Here is a 22,311-nt window from a genome sequence, read left to right on the forward strand (position 1 = left end):
TTGTGTTATATATATATATCTTTTTAAAAATAGGTTCTCTGGATATATTTCCCACATTCTTATTATATATATGTGTTTTTTTTTTGTTAATTATTTTTTGAAGAAAAATATTTAAAAGGACAAAGAAGTAAAAAGAAATATATATTCATTTATATTATTGTGAATGGTTATACATATTATTATATATATATATATATATTTCTTATATATCTTGAACAAGTTTAAATATTTGTAAAAATTTAAAAAAATAAAAGTTAATATAAAGTAAAAATTAAGTTAAAACAAAAATTAATTTAAAAATAATTATAAATTAATAAAAATTATAAGTTAAAAAAAAAAATATATCTTAAAATAATTATGAATGAATTAAGAGAATTAAGTAAAAAGATTAAAGAAAATACAACCAATACAAAAAAGGAAGAAAAAAAAAATGATCCCGAAATAAAAAACCTATTTGAAAATTTATTCTCAAATAATTCCATAAATTATTTAAGTTCATTTATAAATAAAACAAATATAAATGAGAAATCAGATGAAAATGATAATCATAATATAAGAGAAGATTTGTCTATCCAAAATAATAAAATAGAAAATATGGGCAAGGGTCTTTTTAATAATGATGATAAATTTATGAAAAATTTAAATAAATCCTCCGATTCATTTAATTTAAATAAACAATATTTTAAAAGAGATCATTATAATTATAGTGAGGAAGAATATATGAAAAAAAAAACACAAAAAAATCAAATTATAAAAAATGGTGTATATATTAAAAGTAAAGAATTTGTACCAAAAAGAGCTGAAGAAATATTATATGATCAAAATGAAAATATAATAGGTAAAATTATAAATGTAAAAGGTATATTTTCAAATACTAAAAAAAATATAGAAACAAAAGATCTTAATAAACTTATTGATAATTATGAAGAAGAAATAAAGAAAAGAAGTAAAAATTTGGAAATTTTTATGAACAAAAATAAAAATGAAAATAATTATAATGATAAATGGGATGTTATAAATAATTTTAATGTACAAATGAATTCTATAGGGAATAATAAAAATGGATGTGAAAATGAATTATTGTATGAATTGTATTTAAACAAAAAAAAAAAAAAAAAATCTTATGATTCTCTTGTTTTCTTTAAAAGATTTTTTAATTGTTTAAACGCTTATATTTATTTTCTGAATAAATGTGAGAAAAATTATAACAAATTGAAAATTAAGAAATCTCTATTATATTTAAGAAATTGTAAGGATCATATTTTATTGATAAAAGCAATATTAAAATTTGTAAAAAATGAGGACCAAAATATTAATCCTGATGAGAAAAATAACAAAAATAAAAATAACAACGATAATAATGATAATAATAATAATAATAATAATAATAATATTGATAATAATGATAAACGTTTTTTCGATGAAGTAATAATGGAAGATCTTAGAAATCTTCTTAATATTCAAACAAATTCATTATTCCCAAATAACAATATAACATTCATAAAAGAAATGAAAAATAAATATAATGAACTATTGAACAAATTAAAAGGAGTAGTTGATATTATTTATAATAAAATGTTTGAATTTAAAAATAATAATATTAAAATATATAAATATATCTATTTACATTCTAATGATACTCCAAATGATGCAGATATGAAAGAACAAAAAATTTGTTATAATACCTTTTGGTATCTAGCTTTCATATTAAATATACATGTTAATTATTTGAATAGAATAAAGAAAAGTATAATTCCTCATTTTTTCAAATTAATGGTTATCATATATTGTATTATAAAACATATAAAACAAACACACATATTAAATGAAATATCACAAATAGAAGATGTAAACTCAATATCGTATGAAAACATAAAAGAAGTCGTTTCAAAATTAATAAATAAAAAAGATAATCCAGATGAATCAATTTATTATGAAACCATGAATGATTTTGATAATTTTAGACAGTATATATTTTGTACAGATTATAAAAATATTGTAGAAGAAGACAAAATAAAAACAAAAGACTCTCACATTTCAAATGAAGAAAATGATTCTCATAATATTAATTTATATAATTATATATGTGAAAATGAAGATTCCATATTTATCAATTTAAATCTTTTGTTTAATGATTTAATTTTATTAATAAATAATAATATCAATATAATGAATGAATCAAATCAATCAAAAAATATTGGAAAAGAAAAATTCATAAATGAAGAAAACAAAAGTAAATATAATATATATTTTGTGTTATCAAATTGTTTAATCAATTTAACAAATTTGATGGAATTATTATTCATTTTTAATAATATTAATATGTCCTGTTTAGATATGAATATAGAAAAAAACGTGAATTCATACGATTTAACAAATATATTTAATTTCTATTTTGATAATGAAAATGAAGAAGGAGTATCTGATCAAAGATATTTTTATAAATATGATGATATTTCAATATATGAAGAAAATATTAATCATATTAAAGATAAGTTAAAAGGGAAATATGATGATGCTATACAAAGAGGAACTAACGAATATATTTCAAATCATAATTACAATAATGAGAAAAAAGATTCCGCAAATAATAAAAATGTAAATATAGAACTTAGTAATAATACATTTGCTCTATATATATTAAATAAAGAATTGAATGAAAACATGTTTTCATTTTTTCATAAAATTAATTTAAAAAGAAATAATTTAAATGATATATATAATGTGTATTATATATACAAGTGGAAACAAAAACACGAACATTTTAATTTTTTGTTAAAACATATTTTTAAAAAAAATTTCAATTATTATATTAATTATATATATGCAATATTGGGTGATATATTTGTTTATAAAAATGTCGATGATTATATATTAATTGACGATACTGTGGATAACTACCTATTTAATTGTTTTTTTGATATATATACATTTGAAATAAAAAATAGAAATGAAGCAAAATATGAATCAATATTAAATTATGTAGATCAAATACATGGTATATTGAAAAAAAATATGCAAGTGAGAAATGAAAAAAATATGCAACAAAAAAAAAATGTAAAAAAACGAACAACTAACAAAGGAGAAGAAATAAAAATGATAATTATTACTAATGATGATATAAAAAAAAACAAAAAATCTAATATTCATAATAATGATGATAATGATTATAATTTTACATCATATGATGAAATTGAAAAGAAGAATAATGTTGATAGTAAAAACAATATTAATATTATTATCCAACCTAATAAATTAGGTTGCATACAAATACATAGAAACCTATTACATGTAGTTATATTTATTTATCGTATAGTTTCCTATTCATATGATATATTATTTAAAATGAAACAAGAAGAAAAAAATAAAGGAATATCAAATATCAAATTACAAAATAATGAAAACAAAGATATCTATTTTAATGAGGATCAATTAATGTTTACTATTCATTTAAATATAATTTTATTATCTTATAAGATTATTAAATGTATTTATAATATATTTTTAAGTTATTCTTTATTCATATTTCGTTTCTGCAGTTTATCTAATTTGAAGGATGAGCAAGTATATTTATTATCTATAATAAACGGTTGCATATTTTTAAAAAAAATTTTACAAAATGTAAATAATATATATATGAATTATAAGGATATGTTTCATTTCTATATATTTTTTGATGATATATTACTGCAGCCTTTAACAAAATTAAAAAGCTATTTTCCCTATCGTCATAAAAATGAAAATATAGATGATAATATAAAGAAAGAGAATCATAGTGACAATGATATGGATGATGAGTATATTTATTCTGATGATTATAGTCACGATGATATGTCCATTTCTTGTGATAATAATAATGATGATGATAAATACTCAATTAGTGATAATAATTACATTTTTGAAGAGGACAATTTTAAAAATAAAGATATTAATAAACCAAACAACATGGATAATATCAATAATAATAATGATAATAATAATGATAATAGTAATGATGATGTGGCTAAATTTGTTAATCCCTTAAACCCAAAAACTTTGGAAGAAAATAAATCCTTAGGTGTAGAGAGAGAAGAAAAAAAAAAAAGAAAAAAAAAAAAAGAAATTGTGTATATAAAAAAAAAAAACTTTAATAATAATAATAATATTTTATTTATTGATAAAATAAGTATCCTAAGTAAGTTACATTTATTTGTAGACAAAATTAATATAAATATAGATAGTTTTCAAAATATATTAATAAAATTACATAAACAAAATTTCTCTAAGTTATTAAATAAAGATATAATACTAATGGAGGAAATATATTTAATAAATACATTAGAAATAATCAATATAATTTGTGAATTTTTTCAAATGCAAGATGTATATAAATTAATACATAAAAGTCTTCTTCTAAGGATGATGGATTATTTTTTTTATTTAATAAATAAAAATATACATAATTTTATATATGAAAAAAAGAAAATTAATGAATTGGAAAGAAATCATTTGTATGAAAATTTTATTTTCATTCAAAATAAATTATCATTTGTAATGATAAATTGTATAGGTAAAATTAAATAAATAGATAAATATATATATATATATATATATATATATATATTAAGATGTAGTATAACTAAATATATGATCAAATTTTTATGTATTTGTATATATATATATATATATATATTTATTTATTTATTTATTCCATATATTAAATAAAAGAAAAGAAAGTAAAATGTTTTAAATTATGTTAACATTATTTTGTACATTTTAACATTCACATATATCATATATCATTTTTTTTTTTTTTTTTTTTTTTTTTTTTTTTTTTTATTTATAGATGATCAGTTTGAAGAGAATGATGATTCTGTACATGAAGAAAATTATTTTTTAAAACATATAGATGAAATGTGTTTAAATCTAACCAATTTAAAAAGAAGTAAAATCATGTTTATATTACTTTTTTGTAAAGTTAAACATATTCTCAACTTTAAGAAAATAATTTTGGATATGCTTGATAAGGATCTTATAGATTTATACTTATCAAATAATCCTTACGTATATGATGATGAAAATTATGATACTATATTGAATGAATTTATATAAATTATAACAAAAAATATAAAAATTAAAAAAAAAAAAAAAAAAAAAAAGAAAATATTAATATAATCATTGACGTTTATAATTTTTTTTTTTTTTGTGAGTTTATGAAATTATAAAAAAAAAAAAAAAAAAACAGAAACAAAAAAGACACATTTATATGAAATTGTTTCAATATATGTATGTGCAATAATTTGTTATATATCATATATATATTAATATAATTATATTATATTATATTTTTAAGTTTATTTTATTTTTTTATTTATTTATTTATTTTATTTTATTTTTTTTTTTTTGTGTATATGGGTTTAGTTTTTCTCGAAAGCTATAATAAGAAATGAGAAAAAGAATCCACATAAAAATCCAACAATATGATTAAAGTGACTTACATTTTCTAAAAGTAAGGATGATATAAATGAATAAACAAAATTATAAAGAAAGGATGTATTAATAACATAATGATTTTTAAAATAAAAAAAAATGACATGAGTTATATGCATTCCATATAAAGCATATATGGCTGAACTGCTTCCACATATAATTTTATTATCTTTAAAATTGAATACTTTTTTGTTAAAATAATTCTGATCTATAATATCATTAAGATATATTTCTTCATTTTTCTTTTTAAAATGATTATAATAAGATATTAAATTTGAAAGAAATCCAGATAATAAAAATATAAGAAATATTTGAGTATTTGTATAAACATGTGAAATTAATCTATATATGGATATTAATGAACTCATATTAAAATATAAATGTAAAATATTTTTATGTATAAAAATAGAAGTTAAAAATGTTTTATAATTTCTATTTTTGTAAACATCATTATAATTACATTTATATTTTTCACATTTTTGTTCATCTTCTTCCTGTATTAAATTACCTTTATGAAAATATATTTTCTTTTCTTCATTTTTATCAATTCTATTTAAATATAAATAAAGCAATACATTAATAGCTATTAATACTCGATCTAATCTACATTTATTAAAAATATAACTAGCAGAAGATATGTTATAATTTTGAAAATGTCTTTTTAATTCTTCAGTTTTAAATACACCCAATAATTTTTTAACTTTTATTGATTTTATATCATTCCATATATTATTAATAGATGATTTCAATGAATATACAGGCTTAATAATTTTCTTATGTTTTAAATGATAATATTTAAATCCATTTTTTTTAAGTATTACATTGGTACTATTTGTTAAAAAACTTCGAGATTTTACATAATTTATTTTGTTATGAATAAAGCAATTTCCTTTTCTATAATAACTTGAAAATAAAAAATATATATATATAAAAATAAATATAATATTCATTCTTTATTTATCATTATATGAAGAGTTGATTCGTTTATATCTTAATTTATATTATTTTCCCAAAGGTCCAAAAAAAAAGCACTTTCTTTATATATACTAATATTAATATATGTATTATATATATATATATATATATTAATATATATTAATATATATAAATATATAGGTAGACATTCACGAATGGAATTTTATATAGTTGTAATAATATTCATCACAATATAATTATATATTTTTTTAATTCATCCAATTACATTATGTCTTCTTTTTTTTTATATATTTCATTTTTCTATACATTTTATAAATAATTAAAAAAAAAAAAAAAAAAAAAAAGAATTCACATTTTTCGGTAAATACCAATTTTCTTATGGTTTACTTTGTGTGTTAACCTTTTGCTTTCACCTTGATCAGAAACAAAAAAATAAAATAAACATATAAAAATAAAATAAACATATAAAAAAATTAAACATATAAAAAATTAAAAATATAAAAAAATAGAATAAAATGAAATAATAAAAAATTATATATTTTTTGTATTTCACATTTATATAAAAAATATATATGTATAATATTATATATGAAATATAAAAATGTGTAAATCTTTGGAATAAAATGTGAAAATATTGAGTTAAAATAACTTCAATATTTTTATAACAAAAAAAATAAAATAAATTTTAATATCATTAATATATATAAATATTTATTATTATTAAAGAATTAAGTGAAGTAATCTCGTAATATATATAATAAATATATATTTTTTTTTTTTTTATGGGGGGGTATTATAAAAAGGAAAAATTACGGATATTTAATATATGACATATATATATATATATATACATATTAGCTAAAAAAAAAAAAAAATTATATGGAGATGTCAATTTTTTTCCGTTTTTTTTTTTTTTTTTTTTTTTTTTTTTCATAACATATATTTTTTAACACTACATAAAATGAACAAATAAATTGTTAATATTTTAAGATTATTAATTTTTACAAATGAAAAAAAAAAAAAAAAAAAAAAAAAGGAAAAAAAGAAAAATTGTCCAAAATTTAATTTTTTCCTTTTTTTTTATATATACATAGTAATATTAATATATTTTATTTGAATTTTTTTTAATGAATATAAATGTCTAATATAAAAAAAAAAAAAAAAAATAAAATAATAAAATAAAATAAAATATATATAATTAAATTTGGGATATTTTATAACAATATAATTATTAACATAGTAATTTTTTTTTTTATTTATTTTTCCATTTTTAAATAAACATTATTAATTTTTCTTAACAACATAATAAAAGTAATAAAATATATAAATATAAATACATATATATTATATATTTATTGTATTTTTCATCCTTTCCATCTTTATATTTCGGTTTTCATTTTTTTTTTTAATAACTTCATTATGTAGATCAACGCCATCATATATATATAAATGTATATATATATTTGAACAATATTATCATATATTTTATAAGATACACATATATATAACATATATATAACATATATATATTTTATTTAACAGATGGCAGATAACGACAATAATTATAATAATAATATAAATATGGACAGACTAAGTGAGATATTCAAGAGTACTTTAAGTTTAATGAAAAATACAGTGCATGGTTTAGCTCAAAGGTATCTAATTTTTCCTTTTTAATTAAAAAAAATGAATATATATATATTACCATATATGTATTATATATATATATATAGTACTATGGTTAATATGCTTTTATGAATAATTCTATACAACTATATATTTTTATTTTATTTATTTAATTTTTTTTTTTTTTTTATTTTATTTTTAGAAATGAAACGATTTATAATTTATTATATATGAGCGATAGTATGCAAAACAAAAATGACAACTACAATGAGATGCTATCCAATGAAATGACCTTTAACAAAAATATGATAATAGTAAATTTATATAAAAAATTTACATATATATATATTATCATTTAAATTAAGGAATAATTATATATAATATTTATGATTGTAGGATATATTTTTATATGATTAACACAAATACATTTCTATATATATATATATATATATTTTTTTTTTTTTTTTTTTTTGTAGAAATGGGTAATAATAGCTATAATTCTGTATTTGATATTTATGCTATTCTCATATGTATTCGTCAATTACGTTTTGTTTTACGCAGTCATATTTTTTGTTTGTGTTCTTATTATTAAATATTTTGTCTATCATTTTAATAATAACGAAATTGAAGTTTTAGAAAATTATCAAAGTTTTGAAGCCAACACAATCTAAAATATTTAAATGGAAACACAGAACAATAAAAAATAAAATAAACTCATGCATACATATATATATATAATAAAATATACAGCATATATTATTTTTAGTATTATATATTTACAAAATACAATCAAATTATTTTATTTTTTTTTTATTTTTTTATATATATTTTTTTTTTTTTTGCTCTACTTTTTTTTAAGTTATGATTAAATTTTTTTTCATTCTCCTATTTTTTTTAATTTGTAATTAAAGGAAAAAAAATAAAAAAATAATAAATAAATATAAAAAATATAAAAAAAAAAAAAAAAAAAAAAAAAAGAAACATCACGAAATAGATACATTAAATATGTGAAAATAACATCATATGAAAATTTTTTTATTTATATATATTATAATTATATATACACTATATATATATCATTAATAGTTTTTACCTAAGTATTACATATCTTATAATATATATATATTTTATATAGATAATATTATATATATATATTTTTTTTTTTTATAACTTGTTTAAGTAATAACTTTATTAATTGATATACTATATTAAATTAATATATTTTTTAAAAATTATATATAATAGAAATGGAAGGAAAATAAAATAAAATATGTATATATATTATATGTATATATAAATATAACAATAAATATATAATTGAATAATTATTTCTAATAATCTTTCGTTCTTTATTTTATTTATTTATTTATTTATTTTTATACTTATTGTAAATTAAGAGGGTATATATTTAGTATAAAAGATTAACATATATATATATGTAGATATATAAAATTTACTTATATATTATTATTTTATAATTATTGTTTCTAAAAATATGAGCACCGAATATACAGATAAAGAAAAAATTGAATCTATGGACGATACTATTGAGGTACGCTCCATGTGTATAAATTGTGAGAAGGAGGGGCTAAATAAGATTGTAAAAATAAATATTCCTTATTTTAAGAACGTTCTAATACATTCTTTTGAATGCGAATTTTGTAATTATAAAAATAATGTCATACAAGATTTGAATCAAATAAAAGATAAAGGGGTAAAAATATGTATGAAAATAAATAATGAAGAATTATTTGATAGGCAGTTGATTAAATCAGAATATGGTGTTTTAAAAATACCTGAGATAGATTTTGAAATACCAAAAGAAACACAAAAAGGTTCCATTAATACTATTGAGGGTTTTTTACATACAGCTTTAAATAACCTAACCATATATTTAAAAGAAATAAAAAGTATGTATAATGAGGTAAACAATATTACGACAAATGGAAAAACTGAAACAAGTGAAACAATTGAAAAAAATGAAACAGATGAGGTGAAATTAAATTCAAAGGAGGATCTTGAACAAAAGGATAACAAAGTATCAACAATAGATGAAGAAATAAATAATAATATTGATGAAAATGATAATGAAGATAATTCAGGTGCCAATACAAATGGAACATGTCAACAAATTACTATAGAAAATTATATTAAAATGATTGAAAAGACTGTTCAAAATTTAAGCAAATTTGTTATATTAAAAGAATTCCCTTTTACTATTCAAATAATTGACCCATCAGGATTGAGTTCACTAGAACATTATGAAGATGATATAAAATATAAGATAGTTGATATTGAATATTATGATAGAACTAAAGAAGAATTGCATGAACTTGGTTTTTATGAAGAATCTTTTGAAGAAAATGAAAAAACAAATGATATTAATTCTAATATGACAGGAATGAATACAAATGAGAAACAAGATATTAAAAAAGAAAATTTCGATTTTATAAAAAAATATATTCATATGAATGATAATAATAATAATGATAATATACATGCAAGTAATAATAATACAAATAGTACTATGAAATATAAAACAATAAGTAATGAAGAAGAAGCAAAATTAATTGAATCATTTGCTTCAAATTGTCCATGTTGTAATCATATGGGTATGAATAATTTTTGTGAAATCAATATACCCGGATTTAAGAAATGTTTAATACTTTCTTTTGTTTGTCCAAATTGTAATTTTAAAACTAGTGAAATTAAAAGTAGTGGTGAAATTAACCCAAAGGGTAAAAAAATTACCTTAACAGTTAATAATAAAAATGATTTGAATAGATTTGTAATAAAATCAGAAACAGCTTCTATCAACATTCCAGTAGTTGAACTAACATCAGATTATGGTACTCTTGGTGGTACATTAACTACTGTTGAAGGATTAATTATGAAAATTATTGAATCCTTGGAAGAAAAGTTTAAATTCTTATTAGGAGATTCTAATATTAATACTCATCAATATGAAAATGAAAATATACCTGATGCACTTAATAAAAATGTAGATACTACAAGTTCGAAAATTAGGGAACTTATTAAAAAATTATATAAATTATGCAAAACTGAGGAGTTTTGTCCTTATGATTTAATAATTGACGACATTGCATCCAATAGCTATATTTCTAGTGATATAGTAGGAGAGGATCCAAATTTAAAGGAAGAAGAATACGAAAGGACCTATGAACAAAATGATATGCTTGGACTTACATCCATGCAGACAGAGAATTATTAAATAATTATTCTTCATAATATGTATTAGGTCACATAATATATATATAAATATATATATATATAAAATCAAACAATTAATTTTTTTTTTTTTTTTTATTTTATATTTATATATATTTTAAAATGTGAAAGTTTCATATTTAAACAAATATTTTACATAAATTCATATATATTCAAAATATGAAAAAATAAATGATAATTTTATACATGTATATATTTTATCATTTTTTTTTTTTTTTCTTTTTTTTTACAAATTTCATTTGTCATATTAAAAATGGAAACATTTTTTTCGTATAAATGCTTTTATAATGATGTCATATATTCACATATATATTTTATATGTATATTTTTTATTTTCTTTTTATTTTATTTTATATTATTTTTCTTTCATATTTTTATTTTTAATTTTTTTTTTTTCATTATTTTATTTTTCTTTTTCATTGGGACTAAATGAATAATATTTTTATTTGAAAAATATATTTACAAAATAATATTAACTTGTCTATATGAACATAGAACATATTTCTATGAAATATATTTTTTAAACATCAAATTTTAAACACATATTTTTGTAATACATGGTTTATTTTAAAATTTTTTTATTTTATTTAATAACTATGTATGCGAACGTAAAAATACGAATACATATATGTATTATTAATATTCGTTGGCTAATTTTTTTTTTTTTTTTTTTTTTTTTTTTAACTATAATAAGAATGTAAATAAAAATTGATTATACACACGCGCACACACAACAAAAAAAAAAAAAAAAAAAAAAAAAAAAAAAAAAAAAAAAAGCCAAGACATGAAAAATATATCCTACATGTTATATTTATATATATTTACATATACTTATATATACATTTTGATTTTATTTTACATTTATTTTTACACTTGATTCGTAAACATAAAATTTTTAAAAAAATTACAAAAAAAAAATTAATATATATATATATATTTATTTATTTATTTATTTTATGCATATATTGTGAAAATTATTTTACATTTTATTATCTAATTGTATATAATTGTTTTCCATGATTTTTTATTTATATTAAAAGTTATATAAAGACAAATAAATAAGGATCTATAGGTTTTAATAAAATGCTATTGGTAGGGTAATATATATATACACACTATAACAATATATATGTTATATATTTATATGTATGACATTCTGGATATATATTATATAATTTTTGTTACAATTTTTTTTTTTTTTTTTTTTTTTTTTTTTTATATAAAATTGGCATAGTTAAAAAATCATTAAATATTCATTGTTCTACATATGTTTCTATTTTTATATTATTTTATTTTTATTTTATATTTTTGTTTATTTGTATTTATTTGTTATAATATATATCCAAACCTTGTCCAATCGTATGGTATATGATTAATATAAGATATACAGGGGCAAATATCACAACAAACATATATATATTTCTATATATAATTTTTTTTTTTTTTTTTTTTTTTTTTTAATATACCCTCCTCTTTTATACGTATATATATATATACATATATATATATATATATATACATATATACATATATATATGTATGTGAAGTTACCTATACCTTATGTTAAGGAATAAAAATTTTGTTTGAACAAAATGAAAATGTCAGTAACGCTTCGTCAACATTTCTGGAAAACAAAATTGTGCCCTTTACATATGGAGAATAGGTGTAATGAAGGTATCAATTGTGATTATGCTCATTCTATAGAAGACTTAAGATCTATTCCTGATTTGAAAAGAACTAAATTATGTTACAAGCTATTAAAAGGAGAGAAATGTTTTAATAAAAAATGTAATTATGCGCATAATCAAGATGAATTAAAATCTGCACAGAATTTATTTGCATATAAATCATCTATGTGTAAATTTGTAGCAAATAAAAGATGCTTGAATGGTGCTACGTGTCGTTTTGCTCATTCAGTTGATGAATTAAGGATACCAAGGATACCTGATATATTATTAGAAAAGAAGGATAATAACCAAACGGATGGGGGAAACAAGGATCTCCTAAATATAGGAATCAATAATAATAATAATAATATGTTGAATGAACTAAATAATAGTCATAAGAAAACAAGAAATAGAAATAATTTTAATAATAATTTAGATATGCTTATAAATAATTTTAATGAAATGCACATTATTAATAATGAATATATGAAGAATTATAATAATTCATTAAACATTCATAACAAAGGCGAAAATAGTTATGATAATATTATTAATATGAATAATTATAATGAAAATGGAAATGCTTTTGTTGATCATGTGAATGATCATTTTTGTGATAAAATTTTTAATAGCCATTTGGATAATAATATGAATATTCACATCAACAATAAAATAAATAATAACATGAATAATAACATGAATAATCACATTAATAATAACATGAATAATAACATGAATAATCACATCAATAATAACATGAATAATCATATCAATAATAATATGAATAATCACATCAATAATAATATGAACAATTACATAAACAATAACATGAATAAACATTATAGTAATTGTTCTTATGGTACATATGATAACCGTTTTATACAAAAGAACTGTGAAGTGAAATATCAAGATGATATGAAAAAGAAAGAAAAAAATAAATATAAAAATAAAGGGAAATTATTAAAGGAGGAAAAAAACAGTCCAAATTATATAGACAAACAGAACAATAGCAGTACAGAAAAAAATAAAAAAACAAAAAACAGTTGTATCATGAATAGTACTTCTTCGTCTTTGAAAAACAATGAAGACAAAAGTTATGATAGTAACACAACCATATCATCAAGTTTAAATTATATAGATGAAGACAAGAACAAAACAAATGAAGATACTTATGCAAGCCCTACATTTGAAAAAGTTGATAAAAATCAGTATTATGCAAAAACAGAAGAAAACATAAGCATGAACAATATGGATAAATCATGTAACAAAGATGATTCAAAAGAAGAGAAGAAAAAATTAGATATAAGAAAAAATGAAAAATTAAATATAAAAGATATATATGATGAAAATAAAAATATACATATCCATGATTCAAATAAGCATAATAATAATTACAATAATAATAATAATATGAATAATATAAAAGATAAAAAGAAAAAAAATATTATTATGACAAATCAAATAAAAGAAGAACAAAACAAAATAAATAATGTCGAATATGAAAATTATACAAATTCATGTTTATATAAAAAAATTAATATAAATCAAAATATTCCAAATTATTACAATTATCCGAATTATCACAGTTATCCTATTTATGACAATTATCCTAATATTTATAATTATCCCAATATACATAATTATCACAATTTTCAAAATATATCAAATATTAAAGGTTACAGTCCCTATTTCAATTACATACAAACAAATGATAAAATAAGTAAAGCGGACACATGTGTAGATAGTCCATATTCTCAATATATAAATCCAAATGAATATTATTTTTATGATCATCAAAATAATATACAATATGTTCCACCAAATTATTATGGAAATTATTTGTATTATTACGCGGCTCCATATGGCTATGGACCTATTGGCTTACCAGAAAAAGTAGTACATAATAACCCTCCTAATGAAAAAATAATATTTAATGACAATACAGGAGAAGAATATACAACAAATGAGGAGATTAGCATAAAGGAGATAGAAACCGAAATTGAAGAAGATAAATCTGATGATGGGAATAATAAAGTAGAAGATTCTGATGAAGTAGATAGTGTATTACCTAAATATGAAGAATGTACTTCAGAGGAGAAAATATACGAAAACAATATATATGAAGAAATTAAACATGAAGTTGATACATATGAAAAAAAGGTATTACAAGTGGTTACAGAACAGGATAATATTAATGAGAAGGATACATCTGTGATAACAAATTACAATAATGTGAATGAAACATGCAATGTGGAAGAAAATATAAAAGGTGAAGATTCAAAAATATGTTCTTTAGATGACATAAAGAAAGAGGATACTGTAAAAAATAATGAGAACTACTATGTTATAACCAAAGTACACGAAAATGTAAAAACATCTAGTATTCAAAACATTATGAATGAAAAAATTTCCAACAAACATATTTGTCTTAACATAGAAGACCCAAAAGGAAAAAACAAAAATGAGAAACAAACTAATGAAGAAGTACAAATAAGTTCAAATATTTTACATAAAAATGAAGAAGAAATAAAAACGAAAGATATGAAATATTATCATAAAGAAAATAAGGTAAAAAGAAAAAAGAAAATATCCAAGCTAATATCTTCAAAAGATTACAAAAAGAAAAATAATAGAAATAATAATATTATGCAAAATGGAAAAAATACGAAATTAAATCCTGTTCCTTCATCTGTATATAGTTATATTGGAAATACGATTAATGCTCAAGGTCTAAATTATGATACCACGTATATGAAACCATTGTCTAATGATATGGATATATATATGAACAATCTATATCATATAAATCCTCTGAATAATGATTATATAAATTATAATTTGAATAATAGAAATTATGGTTATTATTATTGTTCTTATCCTAATCCTTCTATTTATAATGATGAAGCATATTTAAATTAGACAAAAACGTGAATAAACATAAACACAAATATAATTAAATATATATATATATATATATGTTAGTATTATCGATTCTTTTATTATTACGTACTTATAAATTATAGTATGTTATATATAACTATTCAGTAGGTAATACATCAAAATATATATATATATTTACTTATATATATATATTTTTTTTTCGTCATAAAAATTGTCTTTTGGTGTTATAATTTTTTTTTTTTTTTTTTTTTTTTTTTAAATGAAAAAAATTTTAAACCTTACATAAAAAGTATTCCCAATTTTTTCGAGGGAAAATCAAATTGTGACAATCTTTTTGTCTTATATTTTCTTATATTATTCTATATTTATATTTTATAACTAAAATAAACAAGTATATTAAAATAAGAAAAAAAAAAATTAAATATTATATTTTTACACAAATGTCTTAAGATTAGTGTGATTTTTTTTTTGCAAAAAAAAAAAAAAAAAAAAAAAAGAAAACTTAAAAACAGTTCTTCATATTATGAATAAATTAAAAAAATAAAACATATATGTATATTTATATTGTAAAAAATAAAAAATTTAAAACAAAAATGCAATTAGATTATAAAAAAACTTGTAAAAATATATATATTATTTATTTGTATATATATATATATGACATATTATATTAATCCTCTTTTTCAATTTAAAGAAGGAAAAAAAAAAAAAAAAAAAAAAAAAATTAACTGCATATAAATATAATAAACTATATAAGAAAAAGAATGTTTTCATTTAACTATTTTTTTTTTTTATTTTTATTTTTGTTATCTTTAAACAATATCATTAAAATGTGACACATATATATATATATATATATATATATATATATATATATATATATATATATATACATAAAGTGCCAACTTATTAGAATGATGAAGAAATTATTTGTATATTCTTTTTATTCTATATCAGTGGATAAATATGTAATAAATACATATATTATCTTGCTTTTCACATTCATCTGTTTATTCTATTTCCCCTTTTTTTTTCCTTTGTTTTTTTTTTTTTTTTATTTTTATTTTTGCATTTTTTTTTTTTTACATATCAGTTAATTTTTTTTTTTTTTTTTTTTTTTTTTTCATTATATATAATTATAATTACTATCTCTTACTTTGCAATCAATTTTGATTATCGGTTTTCTTGTTTTATTATTATACGATATAATTTGAATGGTACATTATATAATATATATTCATATAATTAAATATATATATATATATATAATTATATGTATCAGTAGATGACTATATTTAATATAAGTCCTTCTTGGAAACCATACTTTTTATTTTGTTATGTATTTTTTTATTTGACTTTTCAAAATAGAAAAAGTTGGATACATTTTTTGGTATTTTGTTCTGAATTAAGTCACATATTTTTTTATCAATGATTGAATAATGTTTTTCTATAAATTTAAAATATAAGTATCCAGCCCCTTGAAAAGTATCACTATATAACCAAAAGAAAAGCATAATTTTTAGTTCACCATAAAAGGGTACGACATTCATTAACTTTACTATAAATGCACTTTCAAAATATGTATAAAATGAATATAATATCCAATAAGTTAAAAAATGAATATATTGTAAGGTGTCTTCTGTGGCTTTATCTTTTTTATTTATTAATAAATTATATGTTTTCAGGGCTGGGCATATTATGCATATTATCATATTTACTAAATGCATAATATTCTTTGGAAGTATGTGTAACCCCATCTTGATTAACTTTAAAAAAAAAAAAAAAAAAAAATTCAAAAAACAAAAATGAAATGTCTATATATTTCTTTTCAATAAAAATATTTCGGTAAATATTTTGATACTTTTAAAAGTTATATTATATTATATATTTATTAATATGTTTACTATAAAAATATCTGAAAAGGAAAAAAATAATAAAAAAAAATTAAAATATAAAAAAATATAAAAATATCAATAATATTACATATATATATGTATATATTTATTATTGAGATAATAATAAAACAAATGTAATGTAACTGGAGATAATAAAAATAATAATAAAAAAAAAAAAAAAAAAAAAAAAAAATGAATTTTTTAATATAAATATAATAAAATTGTATATATAATAATAAATATATTAAGTGATATATTAAATAAATAATACAGTATTTTCCTTATAATAATAAAAAAATATGCAATATTTTATAAGAAAATATAATGATATAAACATATATATATATATTTTTTTTTTTTTTATTTTTATTATGCATTTAAATTATTAATGTATTTTAATATATATAAATACATAATTACATATATATATATATATAATATATTTTGCATGTGCGTTTGATTAATAATTATTTTTTTTTCAATATTATAAATATATATATATATATATATTTTATATTTATATATTATATATAATTTCCCTAGAATATGTACACATAGTAAATATTATGTACATATGTATATATATATATATATATATATTATATATTTACATATATTTTTTATTTTATATATGTGTTACCTTGAATGAAAATCTAATCGTAGAAAAGAAGCAGATTTAAAGTTTATATTATTATTTGGAAATGTATACATAAATATTAGTATATTTTTATTACAAACATGATAATATATATATTATATGTATGTATTATTTTTTTCTAATATATATATATATATAATATAAAGAATCTTCACAAAACATTTGATGATTATTATATAAAAAAATAAATAAATAAATTATTCCCTTTTCCTATTATAATATACAAAATTATTATTTTATACATATATATATATTATTATAATTTATATATATTTCTATTCATATAAAATTTATTATACTTTATATAAAAAATAAGTGAAACTCATATAATATAATTATAATATATTAATTAAACAATTTCTTTATATTTTACTAAACATTTATTTTCGTTTTTTTTTTTTTTCTTTTTTTTTTTTTTTTTTTTTTTTTTTTTTGGTTTATAATAATATATATAAATATATTATATATAATATATATAAATTAAATTTTATTTCATTTTGTAAATATATAAATATATTAAAAATAAAAAACTAAACAATTTTAATACTTATTTTATATAATTTTTCTTTTTGAAAACTGAAACAGAAATATATATATAAAAGTATTTTTTATATAAATATATATTTTATATCATTAAAACCAATTTTATTATTATTTTTTTTATTATATATATAAATGTATAAATATTTTGAAAAAAAAAATTTTAAATTAAATAATTTCATATAATAAATAAAAATATGTATAAAAATATACATATTAAAATATAATATACAATATAAATAAAAAAATAAAATAATATTTTAAACTATTTTTAAAAATATAAATAAATATATATATATATATATATTATATGTAATATAAATAATATTATAATAATAATATAAATGGAATAGAAAAAACAAATGACAATTTTTATTTTTCTGTTTTTTATTTATTGGTTTTCGTTCAGTAGTTGTTCATATTTGTTTAATATATAATATTTATATAATATATATAATATTATTATATTTATTTATAAAAATATATATATATATATATATGTATATAATATACAAATTATTGGAGTGTATTATATATGAGTTAAACCTATTTTTTTTTTCTTTTTTTTTTTTTGTAATTTGGCAAAAGAACATATAAAAATATATATATGAATGTTTATATAATGTACATTTTTTTTATGCATATTATATATATTTTATACTAAGTTTTAGTATTCTTATAACAAACAAATAATTCCATATTATTTAATTTATTTGTTGAAAAAAATAAACATATTTTTTATATTATAATAATATAATCTATTATTTTTATATGCATAAAAAAATTTATATAAATAATATATTATAATATATATATATATATATATATATGGTTATATTATTATTATTTTCTTGTTTTGGGGCTATATTTTCTAATATTTCTAAAAGAAATAACATATAAAGTATTTCTTTTGTTGTACACTTCTATATGTAATAATATAAATGTATATATCCTCGTTCGAAAAACCAATAAAAAAAAAGAATAAAAAAAGGTAATAAAATAATGAATAAAAAAGGAAAGAATATAATGTTCATTACAACAAATAGAATATATTATCATAATTTTTTAATATTATGACCATCCCTTTTTTTGAATTCCAAAAAATTATGATATATTTATTATTTCATAACTTGCGAATATATACAAAATATATACATATAATATATATATATATATATATATATATATATATTACTTTTTTTGTTTTTTCTGCTGAAATTGTTTTAAACGGTATAAAGATTTTTAATAAAAAAAATATATTATTGACATATAACATTTTTAATATTTTATATAATATTGAAGAAAATAAGAAAATATTATTAAAATGATAAGGAAAAGCTTCGTAGGGTTATAAAATCGTAGAACAGTTGTTGTTTTATTATATTTTCCATTTATATATATATATATATATATATATATATATTTTTGTTTCATAATTATTAGTATTTCTTTATTATTTCTAGAATTTATAAGAAAATCATTTTCATATTTTATCATAATGTATAATGATAATATATTATAAATAATATATAGATAAATCCATATAATAATTCGTCACTCGATTTTATATTATAACTATATAACCTAATATAGAAATAAATGTATATCCAACATATATAATATGTGAACGCCTCATAAAACAAATACACATGGAAAATTCTAAAGTGAAATAATAAAAGTTTTAAATAATTTTAAAATAATTTCAAATTTACTCATTTGGTATTTAAAAAATAATTAAGATCCTTCTTACAGCATAATACATAAAATTGATAAAATATATACACATATTCGCAAATATCATATTTCTTTTATATATATATATAAATGTTTTAAGAAGTACAATTATATGGATCATATAAATTTATTTATACCCTATAAACGCTCAATATATACTAATATATATTATTTTATATTCTCCAATTTTTTTTTTTTTTTAAAGACATATAAAAATATATAATTAAATCATATTAATATATAAATATTTTACATATAATAAAAGAATGGTAAAAACAGAAAGATGGAAAAAAGAAAAAATATATATATTATTTTATACATATATTTTGTATATTTATATCTAAATATTAATATATTGAAATGGAAACATATATATATATATATATATATATATATATATATATATATATATATAATATTTGATACTTAAATATAAAATATGATATTATATATACATATTAAAAAATATCCTAATGGATATTTTAAATTTATATTATATTTATATTATGCCTCATTTTATAATTATATTAGTAGTATGTTCTATGTATAAGTAATTTTTTTTTTTTTTTTTTTTGTGTTATAGTTTTCTTTAATATATATATTAAATATGTATAATATTATTATATATAATTAAATCCTTTTGTGCTTTGTTATTAAATATTTCTTTTAACATTAAAATTATATTTTGTATTATTTTATTTTTATATCTTAAGAAGGTATATTAAAATAAAAAAAAGTGGAATATCTTAATATATATTTTAATAAAAAATATAATTAATATATATAAATTATAAATATATATTTATGATATATACGTATTAATATATATAATAATATATATATATATATATAATAATGTATACAAACAAGGTACCCTTAGATCACCTTATATAAAATAATACTTGCAAATATTATATAAGCAGAATATATTATATATATTTAAATATAACAAAATTTATTATGTTATTAAAAAATATAATCTTATGTATATCACTTTATATAATATTATATAATATATATATATATTTTTTATAAGTAATATTTATCTATATTATAATATATATTATTATATTAGTAAAAGAAAGGCTTCTTAGTTAATCCAATATATAGGTATATAATATTTGTTTACCCGCATAATCAAAATTTGTTGAAAAATTATATTATTATATTATATATATACACCTTTATGAAAAATTATATATAAAATATTTATATATTATATATATATATATATATATATATATATATATATAATACATAAAATAAATAATTCATTATATCAAAAAAAAAGTAAGTATTAATATGATACATATACATATTATTTAATATTATTATATATGTATTATATTATATATTATAATACTTTTAAATTTTGCGTAATAAAATTATTATTATATAATAATTATTTTTTATAGGATATATACAATAATTTTCAAATGTAAGTATAAATTTTTTTTTTTTTTTATTAATTTTCTTATCTATAATAATTATAAGATATAATAATAATATTATTATTTATATACATATATATAAATATATATTATATATGTAATAATATATATTCACAAATAAAAAAGAAAATAAAAAAAAAAAGAAAAAAAAGGAATTTTTAAAAAGTTTAAATAAATAAAAAAAT

At 16.5% G+C, this 22,311-nt stretch overlaps 6 protein-coding genes across 6 annotated transcripts; 4 read left to right on the plus strand and 2 right to left on the minus strand.

Moving 5' to 3' along the window:
• Window positions 1-357: 357 nt before the first annotated feature.
• PADL01_1357200 (conserved Plasmodium protein, unknown function) lies at window positions 358-5,091 on the plus strand (the record flags this gene model as incomplete). The annotated part of the gene is made up of 2 exons (XM_028684140.1): window positions 358-4,549; window positions 4,826-5,091. 2 exons carry the CDS (start codon window positions 358-360, stop codon window positions 5,089-5,091), a joined length of 4,458 nt encoding a protein of 1,485 aa, XP_028540247.1.
• Window positions 5,092-5,396: 305 nt separating this feature from the next.
• Window positions 5,397-6,419, minus strand: PADL01_1357300 (rhomboid protease ROM7; the record flags this gene model as incomplete). Its single annotated transcript, XM_028684141.1, has 1 exon — window positions 5,397-6,419. One exon carries the CDS (start codon window positions 6,417-6,419, stop codon window positions 5,397-5,399), a length of 1,023 nt encoding a protein of 340 aa, XP_028540248.1.
• A 1,528-nt stretch (window positions 6,420-7,947) lies between these two features.
• PADL01_1357400 (conserved Plasmodium protein, unknown function) lies at window positions 7,948-8,702 on the plus strand (the record flags this gene model as incomplete). The annotated part of the gene is made up of 3 exons (XM_028684142.1): window positions 7,948-8,060; window positions 8,234-8,345; window positions 8,508-8,702. 3 exons carry the CDS (start codon window positions 7,948-7,950, stop codon window positions 8,700-8,702), a joined length of 420 nt encoding a protein of 139 aa, XP_028540249.1.
• Window positions 8,703-9,526: 824 nt separating this feature from the next.
• Window positions 9,527-11,263, plus strand: PADL01_1357500 (zinc finger protein, putative; the record flags this gene model as incomplete). Its single annotated transcript, XM_028684143.1, has 1 exon — window positions 9,527-11,263. The coding sequence occupies one exon, from the start codon at window positions 9,527-9,529 to the stop codon at window positions 11,261-11,263; it is 1,737 nt and encodes a 578-aa protein (XP_028540250.1).
• Window positions 11,264-12,872: 1,609 nt separating this feature from the next.
• PADL01_1357600 (zinc finger protein, putative) lies at window positions 12,873-15,866 on the plus strand (the record flags this gene model as incomplete). The annotated part of the gene is made up of 1 exon (XM_028684144.1): window positions 12,873-15,866. One exon carries the CDS (start codon window positions 12,873-12,875, stop codon window positions 15,864-15,866), a length of 2,994 nt encoding a protein of 997 aa, XP_028540251.1.
• Window positions 15,867-17,143: 1,277 nt separating this feature from the next.
• PADL01_1357700 (HVA22-like protein, putative) lies at window positions 17,144-17,605 on the minus strand (the record flags this gene model as incomplete). The annotated part of the gene is made up of 1 exon (XM_028684145.1): window positions 17,144-17,605. One exon carries the CDS (start codon window positions 17,603-17,605, stop codon window positions 17,144-17,146), a length of 462 nt encoding a protein of 153 aa, XP_028540252.1.
• Window positions 17,606-22,311: the final 4,706 nt, after the last annotated feature.

This window comes from Plasmodium sp. gorilla clade G2 (assembly GCF_900097015.1).
Source record: "Plasmodium sp. gorilla clade G2 genome assembly, chromosome: 13".
NCBI classification, from domain to species: domain Eukaryota; phylum Apicomplexa; class Aconoidasida; order Haemosporida; family Plasmodiidae; genus Plasmodium; species Plasmodium adleri (nom. inval.).